A 25387-nucleotide genomic window follows, 5' to 3' on the forward strand; every position below is an offset into this window, starting at 1 on the left:
AGAGCGGGCGTCGGCACGCGGCTTGCTCGCCGTGTGCGGGGCCAGGAGAGATTCTTGGGGCGCAAGATGAATGGGTAGAACGCGACGTCGATTGTGACCATGGTTATGGGCGATGTGAGAATGTAATCAGTGCTAATTGCTTGACAAGGTTACCGTCCGGTTATTTAGGCTACTGTATATAGGCATCAGGTTGACGTCAGCTATCGCGTCAATGTCTGAGGTCACATGTCGGCTTACAGGGTGCCGTGCAGCCTCCCAGAGCGGGTCAGATAAGCAGATCCCGATTGCAATTTACGTGACGGCACATGACATTCATACCACTGATTACAACTCTGGTACGCATGAGATGCAATAGATAACCTGTGCAGGGGGGTTAGCATTCACGACAGCCCGCACACCATCTTCCCCACCATGTACGGATCTTCCTCACAGCCGGTGCCCGACCAACCCAAGTTCGTCTCTGCTATTCCAGACTACCTCGCCTCCCCACGCACAGTCCCTGCTCGCTGTCCAGTCGGCCACGTTGCCCCTATCGTCAACAATGCCGCCACATTCAGCCCCTCGCTGTCGGAATCGGTTCTCTTCATTGTGGGCGCTCAAGCACATGCTGGTGGGCTCGCTTACGACGTGTTGGACGGCCCACGCTCGTTCTTCGCCGGGGCGGTGGAACCTGCATCATCCAGTCCCCTTGCCCCTGGCTCGTCGGAATCGGAGGACGTCACCCGGGCTGACGGACCGGTGACCTTGGACGTGGCTGCAAGTACGGATGCGGCTGGCCGCGAGACGCGCGCAATCCTCGCTTACTTTAGGTCCCGCGCTGCCATGACCGCCTGGCGAGCGGCGGGCTTTGAGAAGTGGTGGACCGATCCTGCCCGCGAGAGAGATGGTGAGGAAGGATACGGCTGGTTCCTTGAAGTCCTCGTACCCAGCGCCGACCGGCGGGAAACGATCATTTCTAATCCGGAAGGACAGCGGGAAGGTGTTGCGGTGCTCGCTGAAGGTACATGCGGGCCACTTTTTGAAGGGGGATATCGTGGGGCGTCTCGGGATCGGCTCGCAGTGTCCCAGAACGACTCGCTCCTTGGGGAGGGAGAAGGCGGTCCTGAAACCGTTGATCCACACGCCAAAGACCAAGAGAACGATTCACCATCACTTGTGCGAACAGGACGTGTCCAAGTGCGCGGGCAGAAGAACCTTTGCGTCATTCGATCGGGACAGGACTGGCGGGGCGGCGGTGACGAGGAGCGTGCCAACTACCCTTCGATCCAGCGTTCGCTACTACACGCAATGGATGACTTGAGGGAACATGCTCGCGAACTAGGCTGTCACGGGATACGCTTTATGACCGTCCTCGACAACGATGTTGAGCCCACCGACCGCACATTTGGTCTCGCCTATTTTGCGTCGCTGACGCAGCTCGAAGACTGGGCCGCCACACGCCCAGCTCACCTCGATGTTGTCCACCGTTTCGTCAAGTATGCCACCGAACGCCACGGCAACATCAGTGTTCGCCTGTGGCACGAGATCTATGTGCTCGAACCGAGTATGCAGGAGTTCGAGTACATCAACTGTGCTCCCGGCGGAGGTGTGCTTGGTGTCTCGTAGAATGTATCTAGCGATGTAGCTCTTTGAGAGCAACAACGAACAAGTTGTCACCGCCATCCTCTCCTCCCTGCCGCCTCACCCTAGGCAGCTCGTTCTCCTTTCCGTACAGACAGCTTTGTCGTCTCGATCCAGGGCCAGGAGATGCTCGACATCCCTCTCGACCGCGCCGAGCAGCTGTTGCGCTCGCGGAATGGCCTCTTATTCGTAGGGCAAACGCCGACTCCTGGCTCCTGGGCCTGATCACCCGTCTGGCCGCGTCACATCAAGTATATCGCTGGGTCGAGGGTCTGTCAAACATGCGCCAGGCCGGCTACACTGGCCCACCTGGCTCGCTGCTTTCCCGCTTCCCATTACTATCATTGGGGTATGGGCCGAATGTCGCTCTACCATCTCAGAATTAGCGGGCGCGCCTCACACAATGATCCCAGAATGACCTTGTCCCAGGTGGAACAAATAGATCAAAAGAGACATGCATCCCCGACATGTCTGTGTATTTGGGTAGCGTAATGGCCAGAGGACGACGTGCGTATACTCCGTAACTCGTATCCCCTAGGACATCAGGACACTGACCATCGACAACCTCGACGACGATGCGCAATCCTTCTGGGTCGTGTACGTGATCGAGCGCAGGAGCACATGGCCAACATGGCCGCATGGCCACACCGGCGCCATGGGTCCAACTGATTCATGTATACACGCTAACACATGACAGGGAACTCGTTAGGGTCCATGCTACAAAGCTACTCAATTGTTTGTTGTATTATCGATCCAGAATGTGTGAGATGAAGACCGCTCGCCGAGAGGTTAACGGAACGGACTCTGGTTGTGTCCGTGCTTTTCGGCAGGATATGCTGGGGGGTCGGCAGGGTACCCAGAAAGGAGGGGTTGGTTGACGACGTGCATCCCTGGAGAGACGGGCGGTGACATCTGCATTATGGGTGGCGAACCGGGAGGAGATAGCGGCATGGACTGCGAGCCAGAGTAGGCAGACACCGAGGCCGCAGAGTACTCGGACGGGTGCCGCTGGTTCCAGCCTGCTTGCATACCGTTGATGTTGCTGTCGTTGAAGGGGTCCGTGGTCGAGGCTGTATCCGATATCATGGACAGGCGGTTCCCGTTGTGCGAGCGGTTCGCGCCCTGGTTGTAATTGGAATACGGGTCGGGATCCGAGAGGCGGTTCCCGGTGGGCGGGCTGCTTGTCGCGGCTTGGTTGTAGTCCCGATACTGAGCATTGACGGTCGGGAACGTAGGTTGCGGGCCGTACGTCGTCTCGTCCAGGATACCATCACCGGGGCCGAGAGCTGGCGACTCATGCCCCTGACGGCGCCGAAGGCGCGATCTGCACCTGGGCCCGCACTTCCAGAGGAGAACTCCGATGATGACGGCAGCGGCGACCACAGCACAGGCCGCAATGACGCCAGGAATCCAGTTCTTCTTCTGAGTCCTGTGCGTGACTGTCTGCAGCGACGAGATGTCGTTGCGCGGGTTGCCGGGCGTTCCCTCCGGGATAGCGCTTAGACCGCCGGGGCGCTGCTGGACCTCACACTCGATGAGGTCATTGAATGCACCCGCGTCCTTGCCGTTTGAGCAGTACGACGACGGCAAAATATCCTGGAGCAGACCCTGCGGGGTGTCGGGGTTCGGAGGGATCTGGCATAGCGTGCCGTTGGGTGTGATGGAGATGGTGCCTGCGATGCTCTTGACCGAGATACATGGCGTGCGTTCACCTGGAGGGATGGTAGCTACGCAGAGGCCAGCGTCGTTGAAGGAGCCGTTGAAGCCCTGCCCAGTCTGGCAGCCAGAGCCGGCTGCCGGTTTGGGAATGCAGTCCTTCGCGTTCGGACCGTAGATGCCAGTCGGGCACGGGTCGCCTGGCAGAATGCACGTGGATGTCGCAGCGTCCCACCGGCCGCCCCACATCTGGGAACGCTGGCAGACGTCGCCATCTTGGGCGGGGTTACCAGAGCTGGGAGGAACGCTGGAGCAGACATAACTCGGGCTCCAACGGCCCTGCACGCCGTTGGCATTGCACGTGTCGTTGACAATCTCGCAGGTCGTGAGATCTGCACCGAGGATTCCGTCTGGGATTGCGTTGGAGAAGAACGCTCCTTCCCCGCCGCGGTAGCATGGGTCGCCAGCTTTGGACACGAGGGCCATACAGGCGCCGTTGTTGACAGTGCCGGCCTGGCCTCCGATAGCGCACCCAGCTCCATTACTGAGACTGCCTCCGTTACCTCCGCCGCTAGAGCTGGTGATGTCGGACGGAGTCGGCGGCAGGCAAGTCTTGCCGTCTGGTTGCATTACGCCGAGGCCGCTGATACCAGGAACGGGACATGGTTGCCCGGCGGACGGTGCCTCCTTCGGCGGCACGCAGGTCCGACCATCACTGCCGATGGTGCCAATAACGTTGAACGGAAGAGAGCAGGAGCCGCCAGCGGAGAGGTCGTCACCGATACACGAAAGGCTGGTGCCGAGACCTTGCAGCTGCGCTGTGCCCTTGGCCCCATTCGACAATGTACAGGACGCGCCAACACTGACTACTGGTGCACAGGTGCCAGAGTCTGTTGTCACGCCCTTGATGCCATCAGAGACTGAGCAATCCTGGCCTGCATTTGCAAAGCAGCCCCCCGGGCCGACCTTGCCCTTGAGGCCGTTTGAGGTCGTGCATTGGGTGTTGTCGGCGCCAATGCCTTGGGTGGCGGCAGGGGCAAAGGCTGCAGAACTGCGGTCAGTTAGAACCTTGATGGCGGCGTGTGCAGCCGAGTACTAACTCTGATGCCTGAGTGGCGGAACCTGAACTGATCGGTCAGCAAAGTCGACGTGTAGCCAGTCTGCAGTGCTCTCACGTGGCTGGAGGAGGGGCCGGAACACTGGCGCCGTCACTGGCGGACCTGCAGTATCAGCATGGGCTCGACTGCCGGTAATGATAGGAGCATGAGCCAGGAAAATAATATGAACTGACGGCGAGGTAACCAACGCTTGCGAAACCGGCCCCACCCCAGAAGGGCCCGCTGACTCGACCGCTGTGCTCGAGCCAGGGACGACAGCTGAGGCGTCGGGAGTGGCGACCACCGTGCCCGACGCAGGGCCCGCGGATGGGCTACTGTGAGCCTTGGGTATGGGAACTAACAAGAAGGTGAATTGAAATGGGAGGAGGATCCAGTGCCACACAGTGCCACTTACATTTGCCCAGAGGGCTGTGCTCCTCCTGAGCTGCTCGGGTTAGCCTGGATCACGCTGCTAAACCGCCTGAACCGTCCCCAGCGCGTCTGGTGGCTGGGACTGCGCCGGGCCCGAGGGGACTCCTGATCCCCCTGAGGTAGCGGGCAGTGAGGCCGACGCTCGTGGTGGCTGTCCACCCAACGCGGCCGGCGGGTCCGTTGTCACGAGAGCTGGAGGAGGAACACCTATGGGAGAGGGTGTTTTTAAACACCTATGGAAGAGGGTGGAGAGACTGGGCCCCCGGCGCCCTGTACCGTCACTGGCGTGTTTGACTGCTGAGGTGACGGGGCCCCCTGCACGTTGGTGGTAAGAGGAGGCTGGGGAGACGAGGCAGAGGGGGCTACTTGAAGGGGCCCTCTAGCCCCCTAACCCCCGGGAGTATCCAAGGCAGGGGGTGGGTTTACGGGTTTGTTGTTTGGGGATGACGGAAGGGGCAGAGGTAGATACAGAAGGAACAGGAGGAGCAGGTACTGACGAAGCGGCTGTGGCTGCAGGCTGAGAGCCGACATCCAAAGGACTGAAGTCAGTGGAATTGCGAAATTATCCCATCACCGCCAGCGCCAATCCCACGTGCCAAGCATCACCAGCAGTGTGCAGACCGCCGCCGATGTGACACCTCGGGGATCGCGGTCGTGGCACGTACGTCACAGGAGACGGTGCCACGCCTTGCGAGGCCGCGGACGTCCCCAGAGGTGCTTCGGACACATTTGGGGAGGATGACGCGGAGTCCTGCGGCACCCCCGTAGAGGTCGGAAGCACCTCCGGGATGGTCTGCGTTGGAAGAACCACCACTGGGGCGGACGTCGATGGAGCGGGCGACGGAGGGGTTTCGGCCGGCGGCGGCGCTGGCGACGGAGTAGGTTCCGGAGCTGGTACTGACGGAGTTGGAGAGGTGCCTGGTGGTGGTGGCTGTTGAACACTTTGGTCGGCCGGAGGTGCGGACGACGCAGCACTCCCAGCCGGGATCTCATTCTGAGACGGCGCTGGTGACGGAAGCGGGGTCGTGTTGGGCGCTGGCGCCGGCGGACTGGAGGGAGTCGCACTGGGTTCCGGGGCGGGTTGACTGGCGGGGGCCGGAGTGCTGTCACCACCGCCTGCAGCTGGCGAGGGCGATGGATTCGGGGCAGGCGGAGCGGGTGTTGAGGGTTGGGGGGTTACGGCTGGCTGGGAGGGTTGCACTCCTGTGTCTGATTGACGTTTTTCGAGTCCGTGGTCGCCTCTGAACGGAACCGCTGAGGCTGCATTGTCAGGTTGAAAAGGAAGGTGGGATTACCTTGGATGCCGGCGAGGGCGAGCCAATAAGTGACGACGAGGTGGGCCCTCATGGAATGTGGGTCTTCTTTTGGGTTGGTTTTGCGGAGTAGTGATCAATGTGCGAGTCGAGGCGTTGCTGAACACGAGATGGAGATTGTGTTGTTTGTGAGATGAACAAGTAGATGAGAATGAGATGGCTATGCGACAGCTTGAAGGGATCTGGGATGGCTGTGGCGCTGTGGGAAGTAATGCTGATGACTTCTGATACGAGGAAGGTGTGAGATGTGAGAGGGATTAGAAGGGCTGTGCACATGCCTTGTCATGGAGGCATGTTCGCCTCCGACGGGATATATTGCCCACTCGAATGACCTACCATGCCGCAACGACTTTCCTCTTCGCTCCTCTCGCTACTCCCACTCTTGGGGCTTGGGTAGCGACCCGTGACTTGTTTCCGCGTTCTGCATAAGTGGATATAGTTGGATATTGTCGGGTACTCGACTAGGCCGCGCCCAAATGGATATGCTTGTCTGCGTTGTAGGGATTTCATCCTGCTTTCCCTGGTAACCAAGCTGAGTTAGAGAATAGGTCCAGCCCAGAGAGTATGCAGCGTCGGTTCATCTTCGGGATAGATGTCTGGCCATGGACGTCGCTATGTCTTGCCTTGTCATGCTGACGAGCTGACCAGAAGATTGGAATCGTGCAGGGAAGGAATAATGAGAGAGGCAAGGGTTGTTCGATTGCTTGAGATGCGTTGTCAGGGAAACGCCAGTAAAAAGAAATGATCGACGTTGGCTGGGCCCACCCCCGCTTCAGGTACGCGATCTATAAATTCCATCTTCTGTTAAATTCTGTTACCATAAATTATAGGCCTGTGCGCCAAGATGTAGATCATTGCAATGCTGCATAACACAGCAGTGTTGAGGGCAATGATTGTAACACCTTGACACTCAATTGTATCAAGCAACAAGAATGCCAAATTGCTCCGTTTGTCTTCTGCTGACCCTTTCAACTTGAATTTGGATCTTCTCGCCAATATCTTCAGTCGTCACGAGGTGCGGGTTTGTGCCGCGTCATGGCTGAGCATCAGACGACCGGGATCAATCAAACTTCCTCGTCTCTTGTTCGGCTCACCATTCCGCGCCACACGACGTCACTCCAGATCCCCAACAACGTCCAGGATGCAATCACGAGTTGACTCGTGCATGGTGCGACTACTGCACAGACTCTACAGCCAAGCTCATGGCGCCACTTGGCAGTTTCTCAGGGACCAGGAGTGAAGACCTCTACCGGTGCTTGCGACTTTGACTCCAGCGGAGTTGAGAGCCTGATTTTTCGGGTCCGCACCCACTTTGCCGGGGTATTAATGGCAGTCTATTCAAGCACCACCCCAGGCACAGTGTCGCTTACGGTTCCAGTAGGTACATGATCGCCTCACCGGTACACGCGGTACAAGATTACACGAGTTAATGTCAGTGACACCCAATCGATAGCCCTGGCTTGGTTTAACGCGTGAACGATGCTCACAACTTCCGAGAGTGTCGGGGTCACTACAGGACTGTTCAACTTTGCTTGCTGCGGCTGCTCGCAGCTCCACGCGCATGTTGGCCACTGTGTTGGGCACACTTGGCGTCGTTCTTGAGGAAAGTGGTGGAGCACACAGACCCGATACAGGCTCGTCAAGGCGTGTTGGGCACACTGCTGCCCAGTCCTCACCGTCTGTGGACAAGTGATAGTGAGACACAGTCGTCGAGTCTGGCTGTCCGCGGTTCCAACCTCTGCTACCTTGCAAGCACCACTAAGGCTCGAATACACAAGGGCTCGTCAAGTGCGTTAGGCTAGGCGGCTAAACGTACTGTCTTGAACCCTTTCCTCTTCCCATCCTGGCTTCAGCCCGCACTGAGTTTGAACCGTCGACCAGCTATGGCCATCTTCGGCAGTTCTTCAAGACAGGCTGAGGTTGGACCGCCTCACGACGTATGTAGCGCCTCTTTCGTGGTGAGCCATATGGTATCACTCCCACCTCTGGGACCCGCATGATCATGATTCTCACTCATGATACACTCGCACTCATGAGCATCCCTGATTCCTGCACCATCGTCTGTGCGTCCACATTTTCTCTCGTCCAGGGCAAGGCGGCATCATTGGGAAGGCAGATCTGCCTTGGTAGATCTCGTCTGCACGGGGCCACACGCTCAGGCGGCTGCGGGATTGATCTTAAAGTGCGCTCGTGGCACCGCCCTCTCTCTTCCTCTCAGGTCCATATCACTACCTCCTCTAGGACCCACTTCACTCGAGTCTCTTCATCCCACCAACCCGATCGCGACGAGCCAGAACTGGTGCAAGAGGCAAAACGTCGACGGCTGTACATCTCCCCGGCCCATCAGCCCCACACCTTCTACGACCGGTACATCCTCTGCTCAAGGAGGTATTTGGAAACTGGGTCGGCACAGAGGCCGCGGAGTGCGCCAGCCCCAGCGCCCATTCTCAGTGCCATACGAACGCGGGTCGAACTGACATCGGCGACAGCTTCGGGGGCGCGAATGAGGCGGATGCGCCCACGCGCAACCCAGCGCGCGACATCGGCACGTGCCAAAAGGTTGTCTTCTAGTCTACGCGTGTCCGCCGCGTCCGTGCTCTCGCCTCCGCTACCGCGGCGTGCGCAAACGAGCCACGCATGTTGGAATAGCTCCTCCATGGCTGCGTCCATCCGTCCATGCGGATAATACTTTGCGTCAAAGATGCGTTCGAGCGTGTCCATGCCCACGAGGAACGTGATGGCTGGCAGATGCAAGTGGCCCGAGGGGGCCGGGGAGCTTGGTGATGCTGGCGGCACTGGAGACATCATACTCGGGGACGTAAGTGCCCGTACTCTGGGCGTGGATGGCTCTGAGCGGTGCTGCTCGCGTGGTTCGTGGCCTGTCGACCATGCTCCCGACTCCTCGAGAACCCGGACGAGCATCTTGGCCTTGGCCGCAAAGGTCGGTTCGGCTACGATCGCTACGGCAACTGGGCCAGCTTGCGGTGGCATAGCCTCGGCTTGGGCGAGCATGAGTTCGGCGCGCTGGATCGGGCTCGCATCTCCCCATCCGGGCGTCTTATCCGCGTTCTTGGCGGCAAACATCAACAGGCGGGCGGTATATGGTCCTGGCGCAGGATCGGGATTCGTGACCTCGTCCTTGGGTGCTGGGGCGAGGGATCCGTCGGGCGATACCCCATGAGAGGAAAAGTACGTTGCTGCCTCGCGGAGGATTGCGGAGGGACTCTTGGGGCTGCTGAGGCCGCGCGATCTGCGGACATTCGGGTTCAGCATGGGCGGCGGAAAGGCCGACGACGCGAGCACGAGGTGTGCGAGAGTGGGCGGGTTGAAGCTGCTGTCCAGGACGGCGATGTGCGAAGGGGTGTTGGTCTTGGGCGGCTGGAAGGAGAGCGATACCACGCTTGAGCTTCTTGAGCGCGTACCGAAAGGCACCGGCGAGCCGGATTGCGGCGTCGGGCTCGCGCACTCGGGCCAGTTTTCGGGGCGGAGCAGAAACTCGACACCATGAAATCCCGGCTCAGACGTACGCTGGACAGAGGCGGCCTGCGCTTCAGTCAGCATTGTGGGCGGTTGGTGGGCAGCCTGGTGTGAGATGGAGGCAGATAGAGAGGCAGAGAGTGGGGCGTGCAGTGCCCGAGTAGCGGAGCGCGACACTTTTGAGATGAAGAGGAAGTGGGCGCGGCGTGGAGCCGTTATTGTTGAGAGTGACTAGTCCGAGGAGGGAGACGAGGTCGATGACGCCCAAGTTGACGGATGGGAACGGAATGCAGCATGCGGTTCATTGCCCAACCTCCACTTCTCCACTTCCTGTCTCGGAAATAGTGTCGTTTACGAACAAAACCCATCATCGAATTTCATTTACGTAAGCCACAGGCAGTCCTCGTGGTGTAGTGGTTATCATACTCTCTTAGGGTTGCTTTCGCATCTTATGGGAGTGGCCCCGCGTTCGAATCGCGGCGAGGACCGGCAGTCTTCAATGACTGGCCCTTTTGTCTTTTACTACTTCGCTAGGACAGCTTCTCCCTCGCTGCACACCAAGTCAAGAAGCTCCAGGTGGACGTTAATCAATGGCATGATATTCATCGCGGCCATCTTCTTCCCATCAACGCAATGGTGTGACAGCGGTGACCAGGTCACCACTGACATCTGCAACGCACCCGGTCTTGCAGCGAGTTGACGTTTGAGTTGAACACAGGGTGAGCTGAAAGGGCAACTGCGAGGCTACACCGACGTCGACAACGTATACATGGCATCAGACTATACGCGACTACTTGTTGAGCTCCTTCGTGCGGGCCTCAAGCTATCTGTCAGCGCGGTCCAAAGCGGGTCGACTTGAGATTAGTGCGCGCCACGACTCACCTCGTCGCGGGTCTTGGGCTTCTCGAGGGCGGCGGCAACCTTGTCCGGGATCTGCTGGATGCCCGGCGTGTTGAAAGCGTTGGCTCCGCCCTGAACCTCGCCAACGAGGTCGCGCGGGTCGTTCGTCGTGGCCGGGTGCGGCTGGATCGTGAACTCTGGGCATTAGCGGGAGGGGGGCAGGGACAGTGGGAAGGGGGAGGGGTACTCTGGCGAACGGCGGCAAGGAGGGCGAAACTCACGCTGGTTCTGGTCGCCCTGGTTGCCGGACATTATCGTTACTCTAGGCGATCGTTAAACTCGAGAGAGAGTGGATGGAGAACGAAGAAACGAGAGAGTGGCGTGGCCTAAATGGTGGGGAGACACCATGTGGGAGTGGCAAATGGCTAGCACGAAGACGTCATTGCCATTCAACCGGCATGACAGCCATCACCCGAGATCCGAGCGCACGTGGCGATCTTATTGGGTCCTTCTTTTCCGATTTGAACAAGTCGGGCGTTCGATTCTTCGTGGAGACACTTTCATATCTTTGATTTCCAGTGAGCGCCTCTCCTTACGGCCGATACTCCGTTGGAGGAAGGTACGGGGAAGGAACGAAAGTATCTTTGATGGTTTTGACTTGGAAAAGTCCGGGCCATCCACGGTCACGCGTCACGCGGGAGCGGGAGACTTAGCTGTGCTTCCGAGAAATATGTGCCGCTATATAAGGTCGTGCATCGCGCATGATCAGAAATGACTGCTGGAACGGGTATGGGAGGAACAAAGGACCAACGATGTGGGAAGCAGGAAAATAGGAACTGGCGACAAGAAGGGGCCGAGGAACAGGAATGCCACTCTGCCACTCTGCCACTCTTGGGTTGTCGCGTGGGAATGCACCAGTCAGAGCCGACTGCTCGAAATGCTTCCATGTCTGTCATGCAGGCTGGGACAGCTGTGCCTGTGTGAAGAAGAGGAAGAGACACCAGTCTTACTCGGCGTTCTCTATGGCCGAGTAAGGCAGGGTTGTTCGGACAACGTGGCATCTGACTCCGGCACAAGGGCTGACCGCGGCTGAAGAACGCGACGCCGACGGAGTCGTGACCTGGCGTATTAAGGAGTGTCAGTGTCATCACTTACCAACTTGTGAGACTTGGTGACTGTCGCCGAGGACTAGACGATTCGCCACACGCGACAAGGGGGATGCCGAGATGATGTCCAGGATGTGCCGGCATTTCTCACTGCGTATTCAGGTTGGCCTGAATGTAGCAGCGGCAAATTCCATCAGATCGATCCAATCTGTCGGTTTGGACGAATAGAGCGATGACACAAGGGGCCGTGCCGGCTTGCCGGCATTGTTCTGGCCCCGCGTCCGGGTTGTGGAGACCAACCACAGAGGATAAACAGCAACGCTTGCCGTTATCCAGTCAAGAATGTACTATACGCCGGTACCACTGTACCAGAACTGGACATTGAAAGACGGTATCCAGGCCGAGTTGGCATGCCACACCTGTACGCCAGTCACAGCCCGGCAGGTACGGCCAACAGTAGGTTGAGGTCGTTGTGGCAGAGTGACCGGACCACCTTTATTCACTGGATTCCGGATTTGAGAGTGACGGTGTGACGTTGATAATTGACCGCTGATTCTTGATGAAGAAGAGAACGAGAGAGAGAGGGGAAAGACAAGAGGACGCGTCTCAATCCGATTTTCCCAAAGTCACCAACTCCGGGTTCCTGGCCTGGGACTGCGGCACATCCGGTCTATTATACCCATCCGACAGACTCTACATGAGCAGCATGTTGGACCAAGGCTGTGTTTGGGTGCGTGACAAAGTGACAGAGCCCCATTAGTTGGGTCTGTCACCCGCTGATCCGTTTGCCATGGCCATTCATCCGCATGTCCCGGTCAGAGTGAGTCCAGACTATTGCAGACTAGCCAAGTAACCCGCGGGTTACGTGACGAGATTTCCACGCCCATCTACGCTCTGCCCGTTTCAGCTGTATGCATCCGACAATGGTGGGCCGGGTGTGCCGAGTCCTCATTGCCCTGCAACAGTGGGCCCCCGGGAGACTAGCCCTAAGCATGTGCCTTCCCGCAACCCTCAACCTTTCCCATGTCATGTAGAGGTGGGCTAAGAGGGGCTAGAAGAGTCAGAAGAAGAAGAGTCATACTTGTCCCACCTCCCGCTTTCACCACACCACACGAAAATGCTCAACCGCTCTTGAATGTGGATATGTCAAGTGTAACGGGTCACGCTACTCACTCGATGAACCAGCGGGAAATCAAGCGGGCAATCAAGCGCGCGGGTGATTGTTTTTGCATGCATAGCCTCATTATCTCGAGGACAGAAGCAAGAGGCTGAGAAGTGAGTGCCGTCGTGCCGTAGTGCCGTCGTGCCGTCGTACCGTCGTACCGTCTTACCGTCGTACCGTCGTCCTTTTCGACACGTCCCTTGTGACACCTCGGATTTCCAGAACCAGAAAGTAACTGAACAAAGCTAACGGAGAGTGAAGGGCACGCCGTACCTCGCACCAACACTCACGCTGATCAGCCCCTTGCGCTAATCCCCCGTGCCCTAATGTCCTCATTCATCATGTGCTCACATCCAAGTCCCAATCTGCAACGATCGCCGCCAAACAACCCTGTACACAAAGGGGTCCAATACCTCATAACGCAACGCCACTCCAAGTCATGCCAGCGCATAGCATAGACACAGTCATGCCGCTACAAGATTCACTAGATGGTAGTGGTACAATGCAATGATGTTGAGAATGCGTGCGAGAGGGGTGGGACTTGGAGGACCAGCTCCAAGGCCCGGTGTGGTGTCATGCCACGGCGGGTGAAGCCGTGGATTCACATTAGGAACATGCCAGTGAGGGTGGGAATTGGAATGAAGACTCAGTCATCAGACCTGCTCATACCGCTTCCCAGCCTTCAAGCCGTAATGTAATCGTCACGGCGGCGCCCAAAGAACCTCCGCACAATCGAATCACGGGTCTCCTTGGCTGCAGCGCCAGCGCTCGCCACGGCAGAGATGGGCGACTCGTTTGGGTCGGCAATGTGGATCGAGCAATGAGAACGCTTCTCGTAGGCGAGGGCGGCGGGCACGGGGCGCTGAAGCTGGACAGCGGCCGTGACAGCACGCGAGATGCGAGCGGCAGTGACGAGCTCTGGTGAGGGCGAGCTCTGATTCGACCGCGGTGTCCGCGGTCCCTCCGAACCGAACGAGGAAGTCGAGTCTGACCGGTCGAGGCCTGGGGCCTCGTCGTAGTGGTCGTAGTCGGATGACTTGGGAGACACAGTCTGAGAAGCCATGATGTGACCTGAGGGAAGGCGTGGGGTGACGGGGAGACCGGCGACCGACTCGGGAGTAGGAGGAAGCTCGGGCTCGGCGACCTCGAACGTGTACCGGGAGAGGAAGTGCTCAGAGCAGCGAACGACCTCGTCCTCAGTGATGGCGAGGTTGTAGTCGAGGAGGAACAAGAGCTGCTTTTCCATGAGGTTGACCTCGGCCTGCGAGAACATTTGGGCATAGCGACACCAGTGCTTGTTCTTGGGCGACGAGTCGTTGAGGTACTTTGCCGCGCAGATGAGGGTCGCGAGGAAAACGCGGTGGCGCGTGCAGGGAAGACCTTTTGTGTCAGCCACGGCTACGGAATCGTCTGTGCCCGAAACAAAGACCACCTCGGAATTTGGGATAGGCGAACAGCAACACTTACCCTTGGCGACGCGGGGAAGGCGAGTGCGAAGGCGCTCGAGGTAGACAATGGTAGCGAGCAGTGTTGAGACCTGGACGTTGCTCTGCTCGCAAACGACGGCGATAAAGGTAGTCAGGGAAGGGAAGTTGCCGTCGGTGCGCTGAATCGTCTTGGGGTCAATGGCGGTAGAGCTAGCAATGACCGATGTCGTGGTGCGCGAGAGGAACTCGATAAGCTCATGAGAGACATCCGAGCGGATAAACTCGAGGAGTCGGGGGTCATGCTCGCCGCAGAGGTCAAGCGAGGCGGGGTGAACACGGTCCTCAAAGATGGGCGAGGAGGGCGTGAAGCGGGGCGTGCCGGAGGGGTAAGCTGAGACAAGCTCAGCCGACAGTGGAGGGGAGCACGGAGATGCGAACATATTCGATGAAGACGAAGATGGTCGGGGGGAAGAGTATAGAGATTGTGTTTATACGAGAGAGAGAGAGTGCGTGGGGGTGCGTGAGGGTGGTCGTGTTCGCTGCTACTTTTACGATCAACGTGAGCAGTCGAGTGGGAGTGTTTAAAGAGAGAGAGAGTGATGGGGGTTGTAAGGTATTTACAGATTGAAGATGTATGTCGGGAGAGAAAAGGAAGGAAAAGAGAGAGAGAGGAGGATGAGGAGGAGGAAGAAGGAGGAGACAATGCACGAAGCAAAGAAGATGAGGGGTTAAAGAGAAGAAATCAAGTAGGGATGAGGGGTAGGATTATCGCGTCAATCAGTTCGACGACCAAAGGTTGATTGTGGGGTGGGATAGGGCTACAGGGCTGGCTCGGTCAGTGGTGAGAGCGGTTAACTGTGAGCGACTTTGGTATCTTTGCCCTACGTCCAAGGCATCTCAACCAAAGGAACGCGTATAAACCATTACAGTCACCGAGATGTGAAGGGCCAAAGGGAGACTAGGGTAGACGTGAGTAAGGGTTACAGGAAATCTCAGGAATTTCCAGGGATTAGTCAACGTGTGACGCTAAGGGGTTTCTTGTCTGGTTGTATGGCTGTTGAATCAGGATAATGACCTCTTACTCAACTTGGGTACAGTTAAAAGATGTACTGAACTTTGAAACTCTGTTGATACTCTCGATTCAATGGACTAACCCGGTAAACTCTGTTTTCAAGTCGAGGCTCCGACAGACATGGTCCAAGGCGGAAACAGGGCGCGTCCGTAACTTGGCGTCATTGCTCACTCCACTTGTTCACTGTCCTCTGTCCGTGCAACCAAACCTAGTCGCCGTCCTGGCATCAAACTGACTCTCCTCATGCGCCTCATCCACTTCCAACAACCAACGACGCGTCCCCGATCCCCCAGCGTTAGTGCCAGTCAATGCCGTGACGTTGCGCCGAAAAAGACTTTTTGCCCGCCCACCATCCCACATGCATCCCTGCCCGAAGATAAACGCGGGTGTTCCTTGGGGAATGGCGGGCTAGGACCCGGCCTACCCAGCAGTCCCAACGGGCTCACCTTATCATCTGCCACCTGTCACAACACTGTCAGCACCATGAGGAGTCGACGTCCATATGACCGTCTACAGCGGTAACTCTATACTGGAACGGGAGGAGATTGCAATGTGTCTCGCCCATAGTCTCCCATGAACCACGCTACAGTCCATCGGGAGCGGAAGTAGTTGTACGCGTCCCACTTTGCATGGTAGCAACTATGCTGTCTCATCGACGCGATCGCGTCACCATCAGTCTCGGGAAATGCACATGCTGTCAGTGGCGCATGACGACTCTCGGTCACTCGGCCAGTGGCGTTCTCCAAAGCGCCAGAACGGCTTCTCGAATTCTCGAACGCGTCGCAGCCATGGCTGAACCTTGCGCTTCATTAAGCAGTTGAAGAATTGTAAGACATGTCAGCACAGAAAAGTGACCCCATCTTCTGGAAGGAGGCACCAGTATTGAATTGAGAAGACGCATCCGTGCCCTGCCATATCTACTACAATTGAGTAGATTCAACGTGCAGACGACGCCAATTGACAATGGCCAGATGTCCAGGGCGGGAGATTTGGGGTACGTAAACCAAGGCCAGAAATCAAATCAGCCCCACTTCGGTCCTTCCCTTCGAAACTCGGACCTTGGAATCTTTGCCTAGGTTGGCCTTGAATTTTGCAATTGGCGCGAATGACTTTGACCATTCGAACTTCCTAAACGAGTCAGGGTGGACCAATTTTCTCCGAACGTTGGGGTCACAAGGCGTGGTGGCGCGCTAAAAGAATCAACCAGCGCCGAGAACAGGGCAAGTGTGCGATGGACTGAGATGCGCCTGTGCGCCTGTGCAAAAGGGTTAGTAGGGGGTGGACAAAGGATCTGCGAGTTGTGACTGCCACAGCAAAAGAACGGTTGTTTCGGCTAGTTCCTCCTCCACTCGCGTACGAACCCATGCTCCCTGGTGATTGAGTTTGGTGCCAGCCTCGAGTCAGTTGTCAGTTACAACGCAAGAGCTGGCCTTGAATCAGTCCTCAGTCCTCCGTCCTCAATCCTCAATCCTCATTCCTCAATCCTCGAAACTTGAAAAGCGGCGCAGAACAACACTTGAGCAGAAGCCCTCAAGGGATGAGTCGGGGTCGGGTATCTCAAAGATGTAAGGCCGGTCTGCATTGTAATAATAATGACATTCCTCCGCCACGTCCAGGACCGGGATGTGCATAATGAAAGAGCCGTCGCAGAATTGCCAGTTGAACTGCTTACCCTTTGGAGGGAAGGACGGAGGGACGGGGCAGACGTGGAGCTAGAACTGATGAGCCAAAGTCCAGACCAAAGGACGCAGGGCAGCACTGTTGCAAACAGGTTAACTCGGCTGACTCAATTGACCGATACGGAGGTAGACGAGGCGCCGGAGAGTCTCGAGGCAGTCCCAGCACCGTCGGCTCGGCAGTTTCCCTGCAGGTGCAACGGCTGCCGCACCAGCCTGGTGGACGGGTGGACGACTACCTCCTGCCCCTCTGACCTCGAGGTGAGGAGGCACGATGGCTTGGCAGGTTACACGAACGGCCGACTTCCACAGCTTCCACACAACAACGCCATCCTAACACAAACCTGTCATCAGCTCAAGTCCAGCGAGCATTATCACGTCTCACATCAGCCTAGCCCGTCACCACCACTCCTTCGCTGCAGGGCCACTATCACAAACATGACAGAGCTCCGGTCAGAACCGACGACCGCGCCAGAGCAGTTGTCAAGTGATTGCCCATTGACGAGATGACACAGTGCGAAGCCGTCAGCGGCTAACAGGACGTATGCGCAAACGTAGGAGGACAAAATGCTGCATCATATCCTGGTCACCTGGTGATCTGATGTCTCAGCGGCTACACGGATGGGCGACTGAGATGAGGACCATGGAAATCATGCGCGCATCACGCGTCCACTGGACGAATCGCCAGTGCTCGCGATCAACTCTGAGAATGACCGGTCTGCGCGGTCTGAGCTAACCTCTGCTGATCCCTTGACTCGCGCCCATCAATCCAATGCCTGTCTTTCCGTTTATTCACGTTCAGCCAATGGAGATGCAGCTTATACCACAAGCTGAAAGACTGGCTCACGCCGACTACCCCTGTGTCCATGGGACCTGTCGAGTGCGATGCCATTAGTCAAAGTCGACTCTGCTGCGATCGAGCGGAATGTACTGTCTTGGCCGCCAACTCTATCACCCAGGTCGGTTCTACCTGCCGCCTCTCCACCAAATTATTCATCAACTATACTCCACTGCCATCATGTGAGGGTCGGCTAGTGTATTTAAACAATAGCATCAGCTCGGCACGCTACGAGGGGATGAGCGAGGGGATGCAGCCAGGGATGGGACCCTTCTTGCCACCAAGAGCCCAGAGGATCCAGGCAGTGACGTTGGGGTCGACGGCCTGGGCAAAGTGACCTGAAAGGTCAAGGATGAGGCCGCACTGCTTCTGGATGACAATGTTGGTGACTCCCGGCTCGTCGAGGATGCCCGACGTGTAAGGAACAACCAGTTCGTCGAGTTTGGATGCAATGGTGGTGTAGTCTGGGCCAGGGACTGTGACGCCGCCGCGGTTGAGGTCGGCAACAAAGGTCGAAGGGGTAAGGAACTCGTCGCACGAAGCGCAGATCTCGCGAAGAGCAGGCGAGATGCCAGGAATAGTCTTGACAAGCAAGTTGAGACCGTACAGGGTGGTGCCTTTGTAGTTTGCACCAAAGCCGATGAAGTGGTTGACCAACTTGTCTCCACCGTCAAACTTCATGTAGTAGGCGGCGACGGTTGTGCCCATCGAGTGGCCGACGAGGTTGACTTTGGACGCGCCAGTGGCAGCAAGCACCTTTTGCACGATGCCCGCAATCTCCTTGGACGAGTCGCGCATGGACGCAAAGCCGAAGAGGATGCCACCGACACTGCCGTACTGCGGAGTGAAGACGCAGTAACCCTGCGCGGCGACGATTGGAGCCTTGGTAAGCCAATTGAGGCCCGCAGGCGCCGTCAGACCGTGCATGAAGATGACGGGGTCACGGCCCAGCGTCGACTTGCAGTCCCAGTCGTTGACGCCTCCGCCGGTACGGCGGATCAACTCGGGGTCGATGTCGGAGGCATCGGGACCAGCGACGGGAAGGGCCGAAACAAACGCCGCGGTAGCAGCAGTCAGAAGAGTGAACCAGTTGAGGAGCATAGTTGATGACCCGAGGACGAATGTTCTTTCTCCACATCTCGGCGCGATCCTTTATGAGCACACCACCGCTGCACTAGAGACCATGCAGCTGCGGATAAAGATATCGTTCCATTCGTAGTTGATTCAAGCCCTGTACCCAAGCGGGGCTAGCCGCATCATGGGGAACCGGGGATGGCTCCGCCTAGGTGATCGTCGGCGACACAGAACATGATTCAATCAGACGTCGGATTGCTCTACCTTCCCTGAGACTTGCCAGGGTGCAGCCGTGGATAGTTGGAATATGACGTTTGATAATGAGACCCAGGGTTTGAACCGCACAACTGCACTTTGAGCATTGCACTCTCTTATATTATCGCATAGCTACGTTCTTACCACCTTTAGAATCGCCTCATTGAGCTGTACACTTTGTGTTATATAGAGAATCATTGGAAGTGTTTTGTTTGCCGAGTTTCTAGCACATTTATAGCTGGCAGAGGTGCAGAGCTTATTCAAAGTTCCATTACGCGACGACAACCGCGGGAGACTTCTGCCCTGCAGCGCCACTGATGAGTTCCGAAGTGGGCAGTGGGGCTCTGGAAAGTCACAGGACACCGAGAAGCCCGACAAGTCTGACCAGCGGTCCATTGAATGGTCGATGTCTCACAAAGTGACCTCGTGTTTCTTCTTACGCTTCCTCGGGCATCGAGTTGTTATCTTTGGGCATGTTTGTGACGTCGTGATCAGACTCGTCTTACAGGTCGTCATCTCATTCGGGATTGCCATCTTCGGCCGAGCAACTGTGAGACATTCATGATAATGGGCCACTGTCCATGGGCCATCCATGGCTGCGACGGTATTTGTTTTAGCCTGATACAGCACCAACTTGAGTTCCTCGGTCGTGCCATCCCCCCGATGGTCCACCGTAGATCAGGTCATTACCAGCGCTGGACCCGCACAGATACGCCGACGGCTTGCCAGAAATCGCGGCGCCAGTGCCGGGAAAGGCGCTGATGTGACGGCCATGGCAGCCCGCCACATCAGTGCTCGACGCGTCGCACATTGCCCTCGAAGTAAGGGGAGTATTGTTCAATGAAACGCTCTTCGCCCGGGAGACGGACGGATACTCGTCGACACTGATTCCTCATTCACGCTCAACTTGAATGCCGCATTGAGGATCGCGGCCCATGTCACACCCGTGGCCATAACGACCACCGACGCGGGCCAGTGTTCCAGGCCCTTGGCTGGATGTCCAAGTGCTGTCGCCCTGCCGATAGCACCTGCGTCGATCCTAACAATCTGGCTTCATGCAACTTGACACCATAGTCAGCAACGCTCTTAACGACTGCGTCTCCATCTTGGCCGCAAGTGGTACATTGACGGCCGTCACCAGAGCGCTTCGAGACGGATGGACGAGTCCAAGACCGTCATCCTGACAACCTGGCGCTGGCAGTCCTTGCAGCCTCCACCTTCACGTACTGAGTGTCAACAACAAATCGATATCCGGAAGACGCATGGCCTGCTCGATCTCCGCCACCAACGCACCGGTGTGGTCGGTACACGCTCGAGAGGCAATGGATCAGGTAGTATTCAGTCCAACTCTCGACCAGGCATCTGGTTTATGCAATAGTTCATCTTGCAGTTGCATTGTTGTCCAATACTCGGTGGGTCCAGACTAAGTCGCAGCGCAGGCGCGCTTGTCTGTTCAGAGGCATGGGTCAACAAGACGGTCATCGGTGAAACTTGGCAGGTCATCTGCGGATCGTTACGTTACATCACCGCAATACACAATGCAAGTGCATCTGGCGCGTAGTGATACAACGGCGGGTGGATCGAGGAACACCAGTGATGCGGCGTGGTAAGACGGGAGTAGCTACTCTGCGTGGGCCGCGGGATTGGGCTTGCGCGAATAAATGGATGAGACGGCCAAGGTTCGTGCAGTCTGCGCTCAAGGCTACTTGCTCTGCTCCTTGACCCACTGCTCGGGCGTAAAGGTTTTCTGGCGTCAGCTAGGAAAAGACAATGGTGCTGAGGCGGAGGGAAGGTTGGAGGAAGGAGATGTAGATTGACGATGGAGGTGCGACGGATGGTTCAGGCAGTGCGATGGATACACAGGCCAGATAGCTGGAGACATCTTTGTATCGGGCCTAAGTGGTCCGCGCCATCACTGCTACACGCCTGACACAGGACAAGGTGACCCATGCCCGTGCTCGTCGCACGAGCGTGCTCGCCTTGAATCGAGAGCGAACGCCCGTTAGGTACACAGCGACGTACCTGAGAGAATGCGTGAAGTTGGGCGATCTCGTCTGCAAGAATCTGGTTGACTGGCGTCAGCTGATACTCTCGGCGCAGTTTGGAAGGAAGGTGACCAAGGTCAGACTGGCACTCACCCATCTTGTGTCGTGCGAGCGTCATCTTGCGTGCAAAGTCGGGAGCGACAATGACGACGGCGAAAGATGAGCCGCAGTTGCCAGACGTGTCGGCGATTTCCTGGGGTCAGCTACTAGACTTCAAATAGCTGCAAAGCGAGCGAGCAGATGCAACCGGTTGCAACCTTGCAACCTCTGACGCGGGATCTGGGTACGCACAAAGTGCTCAATCTTGAGGCTGGCGCGGAGCTTTGCCTCAATCCGAGCGTCGATGGGTTGTGTTTCAGCCATGGTGGTGGTGGTGTGAGAGTCGTTTTGTAAACCTCGAGCTAGATGTCTTGAACCAAAAGTCAACATGAGCTACGTTGGCCAGCTGTATCTGATAACCCAAGCTGGTGGTTCTCGTATCAATCCGCATGTTCGTGACGTGTCATTTTCGGAGGTGGACATTTACCCTCTCGGACCTGTTTCTTACTTTCGTCAAAAGTCGGCGTCGAAGTCACCGGTTGCGATCCTCCCACACCCACAAACCCATGTCCCCCCCCCGCAGCCTGTTGGCTGCGCGCACCGCGCTCCGCCCCTCGGTCTCCGCTCCCGCTCTGGCGCTGTTGGCCGGAAGTTCACGCGCAGCCTCGACCTTCAACCCCGGACGGAGTTTCGAGCGCAAGCGTCAACCCCGTCCCCGCCAGTCGACATTCTTCACCGGCAAGGCGGACCTCACTGCCGCCCTCCTCAACCTGCACACGACCCGTGTGGCGGCAGAGGAGCGGCTGCGTGCCGAGCTTGTGTGGCCACTGCCCAAGGGCTTGCCGCATCTCGAAGCCCCGCCTACCGCCTGGAAGAGCCGCGAGAACATGCAAATGATCATGCGCGCGAACCGCGACTACGACAACATGATCAACCTCCTAACCAAGATGCACCATATGGCTCACGTCGCTTCCACGTGTGGCGTGCACGACGTCGCTGGGCGCCTGCAGGAGGCTATTGAGCCGTACCAGCGCTCGCAGCGGGTTGCCGACCTGGCCGCCAAGGCGGCGGCTAAGAGCGCACGCGGAGAGAACCACGGTATCGACGAGCTCGGGCGCGCATACGCTCTCGGACGTAGGAAGAGCTCGAACGCCCGCGTGTGGGTCGTGCCGAGCCAGGCGGCGCGTACGCTCGCCGACGTCAAGGAGGGAGAGGAGGTTCCAACCGTCACCGCGCCCACGTCCGAGATCCTCATCAACCACCTCCCCCTCCCAGAGCACTTTGGTAAAGTCGCCGACCGCGAGGCTGTGATCCGCCCCCTGCGCGTGACCGGCCTCCTCGGCGCGTTCAACGTCTTCGCGTCTGTTCGTGGCGGCGGATCGACTGGTCAGTCTGGCGCTATCGCCCACGCCCTCGCACAGGCCGTCTACCTCCTCCGGCCCGACGCCCACGACGCTCTCTTCAACGACGGTGCGCTGAGCCGCGACCCCCGTGTCGTCGAGCGTAAGAAGACTAACCGTCCCAAGGCGCGCAAGGGTGTAAGTTGCGGCTGGATAAAGTGGGCATGGCTGACGACAGTACACCTGGGTCAAGCGTTAAGTTGGGTATCACACTACTACCACCCGAGCATGCATCATTCTGTATTGACTTCTGGCTGGTTGGCTGGCTGGCTTGATGAAAAGCAGGTGAAGGGTTTGATTGAGACGGCCAGCCTGGTCATAAGATCCAACGCCAAACCCCGATACTTACACTCGGCAGCCCAGGGCCAGCTTGCACTCACGCCGCCAGGCAGCAAGATTAAACAGTGCTTGCATGCTCGCGCACATGCTATAACTGATACATATAAGGCATGTATGTACGGACATGGAACAGACATCCTATCGCTAGGCGACAGTACAACCCAGATCGACCTCCACCCTCTCACCTCTTAACTGATCACTCTTCACTCCCATCCACCCACGCACTCTACCCCTAGCCCCGACTCCTCCGCCCGTTCATCTTTTCCTCATACTTTATACGCTGCGCGCGGTCGACCACCTGCACGTAATATCGCCCGCCGTCGCCCTTCCACGACACCCAGTCTGAATAGTATGGGTGCGATGTAGAGCGGAGGATTGCAGCAAACGAATCGCACTAGGGTTAGCACAGAAGCCGGACCCGAACTCACGTTCAACTCGTTCATGCGGAAGCCTTCTGGGACGAACGGTTTTAGCGACACAATCGTAGCTCCCTCCTTGAGGTCGAGGAAGAGGTGGGTGAGGTCCATGTTCAGCGACGAGGGGAACACCTCGTTGTTGACGAGCACGACGTCTGCCTCGGTCAGACGCCGTCTCACTTCAGGATGGGTGCGGAAGTCGCCCTCATGGCAGTTGACATTGAGATTGCCCTCAAGGCACCACATTGCCCAACGGCGCTGGACCTCGCGCAGCTGCCGACGCGCGCACTGTGATGGGATGGGAAGTAATTCAAAGCCGTAGCTCGCGCATCCAGCCTGCATGGCGGCTCTCATGACGCAGTTCCCGACGCCGCTGCCGAGGTCGACGAACACGGAGCTAGGCCCAAGGCCAGTCTGTTCGATGACTTTGTTCATGAAGATGTTGCCCAGCTCGCCGTACGAGTCCTCCTTCTCGCTGATGGCGGCTGCGACAGATTCTGGGTGTTTTGGATGGTGCTCCAACTGATCCGAGAACGGCCCGACCACGCGGTTGTACGCCGAATCGTGCACGACGTTAATGAGTGCCGACCACTCGCTCCGCGAGATCCGATACTCGGGGTTGGTGAGCCACGCGGCCAGCGTCCCGTCCTCTTGCAGGTCCGCGAGCGCCACGTTAAAGCGTTGCATCGCCTTGATGAAGCCTGGCCCGTCTCGACGATTTGGTGCCAGTGCACGTCGGAGTGCCTCTCCGATTGTTTCTGTCTGCATTTGTGGTGTCGGAGATGCACCATCAGGCGGAGGGGTAGATATTGAAGTGGGAGTTTGCAATCGGCTCGGCATAGCCGACTCGAAGTAATCAGATGCCTCTAGTGTGCCGAATATGTGAGTGTGCGATGGCGGGATGTAGTCTTGCGTCAGACAACGACCTCGGGGGTGACATACGCTTGAGAATCATTCCCAATGCCGCCTTTAACTCGGAAACGGGGTTGTATTCTCGCGAGTCTCGTGATGAGTGGGGCGTTAACAGAACAAACCTGGGGTTAGCTTCTGTGGGTTTGATCACCAGCCACTCACGTCTCCACCGCCCCAGACGGATACCGTAGGTTGACTGACGGCATCGGATCCGCGTTTTCAAAGCCTGGTTGGGGGAAGTCTGGCATCAGCTACCATCGACACGACACTCGGCTACTCACAGGGAAGGTATTTGTCTCGGCCACCTTTGCTCGTAGATCCCTTCTGGCCGCCGGCCCACCCTCGTACGACGCCAGAAACAGCCTCTTCACATGGCACGAACCCCGCCCACTCGCGCCCAAACTCGCCGCGCTCGTCGACGAGTGCCGGGCAGAACACCTTCCTCTCGATATCCACATCGCCGGAATCCGGCGTGACGACGTTGCTGGTGGCAATGCGGCGACGCTTTCGGTCAAACGCGTCGAGCGCATCGTCCTCACTGCTGTCGTCTGACTCGGGCAGCACCCGCATCTCGGCCGCTGGCGTCTTGCGGGGCCGCGCTGGCGACGCCGAACCCGACGCCTTGGCCTTGGGCGACGTCCCGCGCGAGAGCACCTTGAGGCGCGCATCGGGCCTGGGCCGGGGCGGGGCTGACGGCACGCGCGCTGACTTGTGCGGAGGAAGGCCAGGGAGTCCGGGAAGCGGGGCAGTGGGCCGGGCGGCGGAGACCTTTTTCTTGACAGTGACGGTGGAGACGGCCGTGGGCCGTCCTTGCTTTTTACCGAAGAAGGACTGCATGGCGTCGACTATTCTGTAAGTCTCGCCGTGGCAGTGTGGCGTTGTGAGAGAAGTTGAATGGTTGAGTGATGAGGATGACACAGTGGTTGTTGACAATTGACAAAAGGAGGTATCCGACCTCTAAATGGGTGGCCAATTGCCCAGGGCCAGAACGTGGAAAAAAGGTCCCAGAGATCATCCCACCCACATTAGTAGAGAGGGTTCCACCCTAAAGAGGCATCATCCAAGCCAACAACCATCATGTATAACTCGATGGAGTTCAAGAGAGGGTGACAGTCATCCTGACTTCCTCATCCTTCCACTCACCCTCTCTGTTCTACGCTAGTTGCATCTCCAGCTCTGCGTCCCCCACCC

The 25387-nt window shown here is 57.6% G+C and overlaps 9 protein-coding genes across 9 annotated transcripts; 2 read left to right on the forward strand and 7 right to left on the reverse strand.

Annotated features, from left to right (window-relative positions):
• Positions 1 to 411: 411 nt before the first annotated feature.
• On the forward strand, positions 412 to 1605 carry CcaverHIS019_0606030 (uncharacterized protein; the record flags this gene model as incomplete). The annotated part of the gene is made up of 1 exon (XM_060603079.1): positions 412 to 1605. The coding sequence occupies one exon, from the start codon at positions 412 to 414 to the stop codon at positions 1603 to 1605; it is 1194 nt and encodes a 397-aa protein (XP_060459409.1).
• An 804-nt stretch (positions 1606 to 2409) lies between these two features.
• Positions 2410 to 6152, reverse strand: CcaverHIS019_0606040 (uncharacterized protein; the record flags this gene model as incomplete). Its single annotated transcript, XM_060603080.1, has 7 exons — positions 2410 to 4327; positions 4452 to 4496; positions 4568 to 4705; positions 4789 to 4854; positions 5303 to 5344; positions 5471 to 6065; positions 6101 to 6152. 7 exons carry the CDS (start codon positions 6150 to 6152, stop codon positions 2410 to 2412), a joined length of 2856 nt encoding a protein of 951 aa, XP_060459410.1.
• Positions 6153 to 8476: 2324 nt separating this feature from the next.
• Positions 8477 to 9679, reverse strand: CcaverHIS019_0606050 (uncharacterized protein; the record flags this gene model as incomplete). Its single annotated transcript, XM_060603081.1, has 1 exon — positions 8477 to 9679. The coding sequence occupies one exon, from the start codon at positions 9677 to 9679 to the stop codon at positions 8477 to 8479; it is 1203 nt and encodes a 400-aa protein (XP_060459411.1).
• Positions 9680 to 10385: 706 nt separating this feature from the next.
• CcaverHIS019_0606060 (uncharacterized protein) lies at positions 10386 to 10747 on the reverse strand (the record flags this gene model as incomplete). Its single annotated transcript, XM_060603082.1, has 3 exons — positions 10386 to 10418; positions 10478 to 10632; positions 10717 to 10747. 3 exons carry the CDS (start codon positions 10745 to 10747, stop codon positions 10386 to 10388), a joined length of 219 nt encoding a protein of 72 aa, XP_060459412.1.
• A 2638-nt stretch (positions 10748 to 13385) lies between these two features.
• PCL1 (uncharacterized protein) lies at positions 13386 to 14570 on the reverse strand (the record flags this gene model as incomplete). Its single annotated transcript, XM_060603083.1, has 2 exons — positions 13386 to 14083; positions 14171 to 14570. The coding sequence occupies 2 exons, from the start codon at positions 14568 to 14570 to the stop codon at positions 13386 to 13388; spliced, it is 1098 nt and encodes a 365-aa protein (XP_060459413.1).
• Positions 14571 to 17944: 3374 nt separating this feature from the next.
• CcaverHIS019_0606080 (uncharacterized protein) lies at positions 17945 to 18817 on the reverse strand (the record flags this gene model as incomplete). The annotated part of the gene is made up of 1 exon (XM_060603084.1): positions 17945 to 18817. One exon carries the CDS (start codon positions 18815 to 18817, stop codon positions 17945 to 17947), a length of 873 nt encoding a protein of 290 aa, XP_060459414.1.
• A 1930-nt stretch (positions 18818 to 20747) lies between these two features.
• CcaverHIS019_0606090 (uncharacterized protein) lies at positions 20748 to 21453 on the reverse strand (the record flags this gene model as incomplete). The annotated part of the gene is made up of 4 exons (XM_060603085.1): positions 20748 to 20792; positions 21068 to 21117; positions 21184 to 21283; positions 21382 to 21453. The coding sequence occupies 4 exons, from the start codon at positions 21451 to 21453 to the stop codon at positions 20748 to 20750; spliced, it is 267 nt and encodes an 88-aa protein (XP_060459415.1).
• A 242-nt stretch (positions 21454 to 21695) lies between these two features.
• MRPS9 (uncharacterized protein) lies at positions 21696 to 22728 on the forward strand (the record flags this gene model as incomplete). Its single annotated transcript, XM_060603086.1, has 2 exons — positions 21696 to 22667; positions 22708 to 22728. The coding sequence occupies 2 exons, from the start codon at positions 21696 to 21698 to the stop codon at positions 22726 to 22728; spliced, it is 993 nt and encodes a 330-aa protein (XP_060459416.1).
• Positions 22729 to 23100: 372 nt separating this feature from the next.
• Positions 23101 to 25033, reverse strand: DOT1 (uncharacterized protein; the record flags this gene model as incomplete). Its single annotated transcript, XM_060603087.1, has 5 exons — positions 23101 to 23262; positions 23297 to 23985; positions 24227 to 24318; positions 24359 to 24437; positions 24478 to 25033. 5 exons carry the CDS (start codon positions 25031 to 25033, stop codon positions 23101 to 23103), a joined length of 1578 nt encoding a protein of 525 aa, XP_060459417.1.
• Positions 25034 to 25387: the final 354 nt, after the last annotated feature.

Source organism: Cutaneotrichosporon cavernicola (assembly GCF_030864355.1).
Source record: "Cutaneotrichosporon cavernicola HIS019 DNA, chromosome: 6".
NCBI classification, from domain to species: Eukaryota; Fungi; Basidiomycota; class Tremellomycetes; order Trichosporonales; family Trichosporonaceae; genus Cutaneotrichosporon; species Cutaneotrichosporon cavernicola.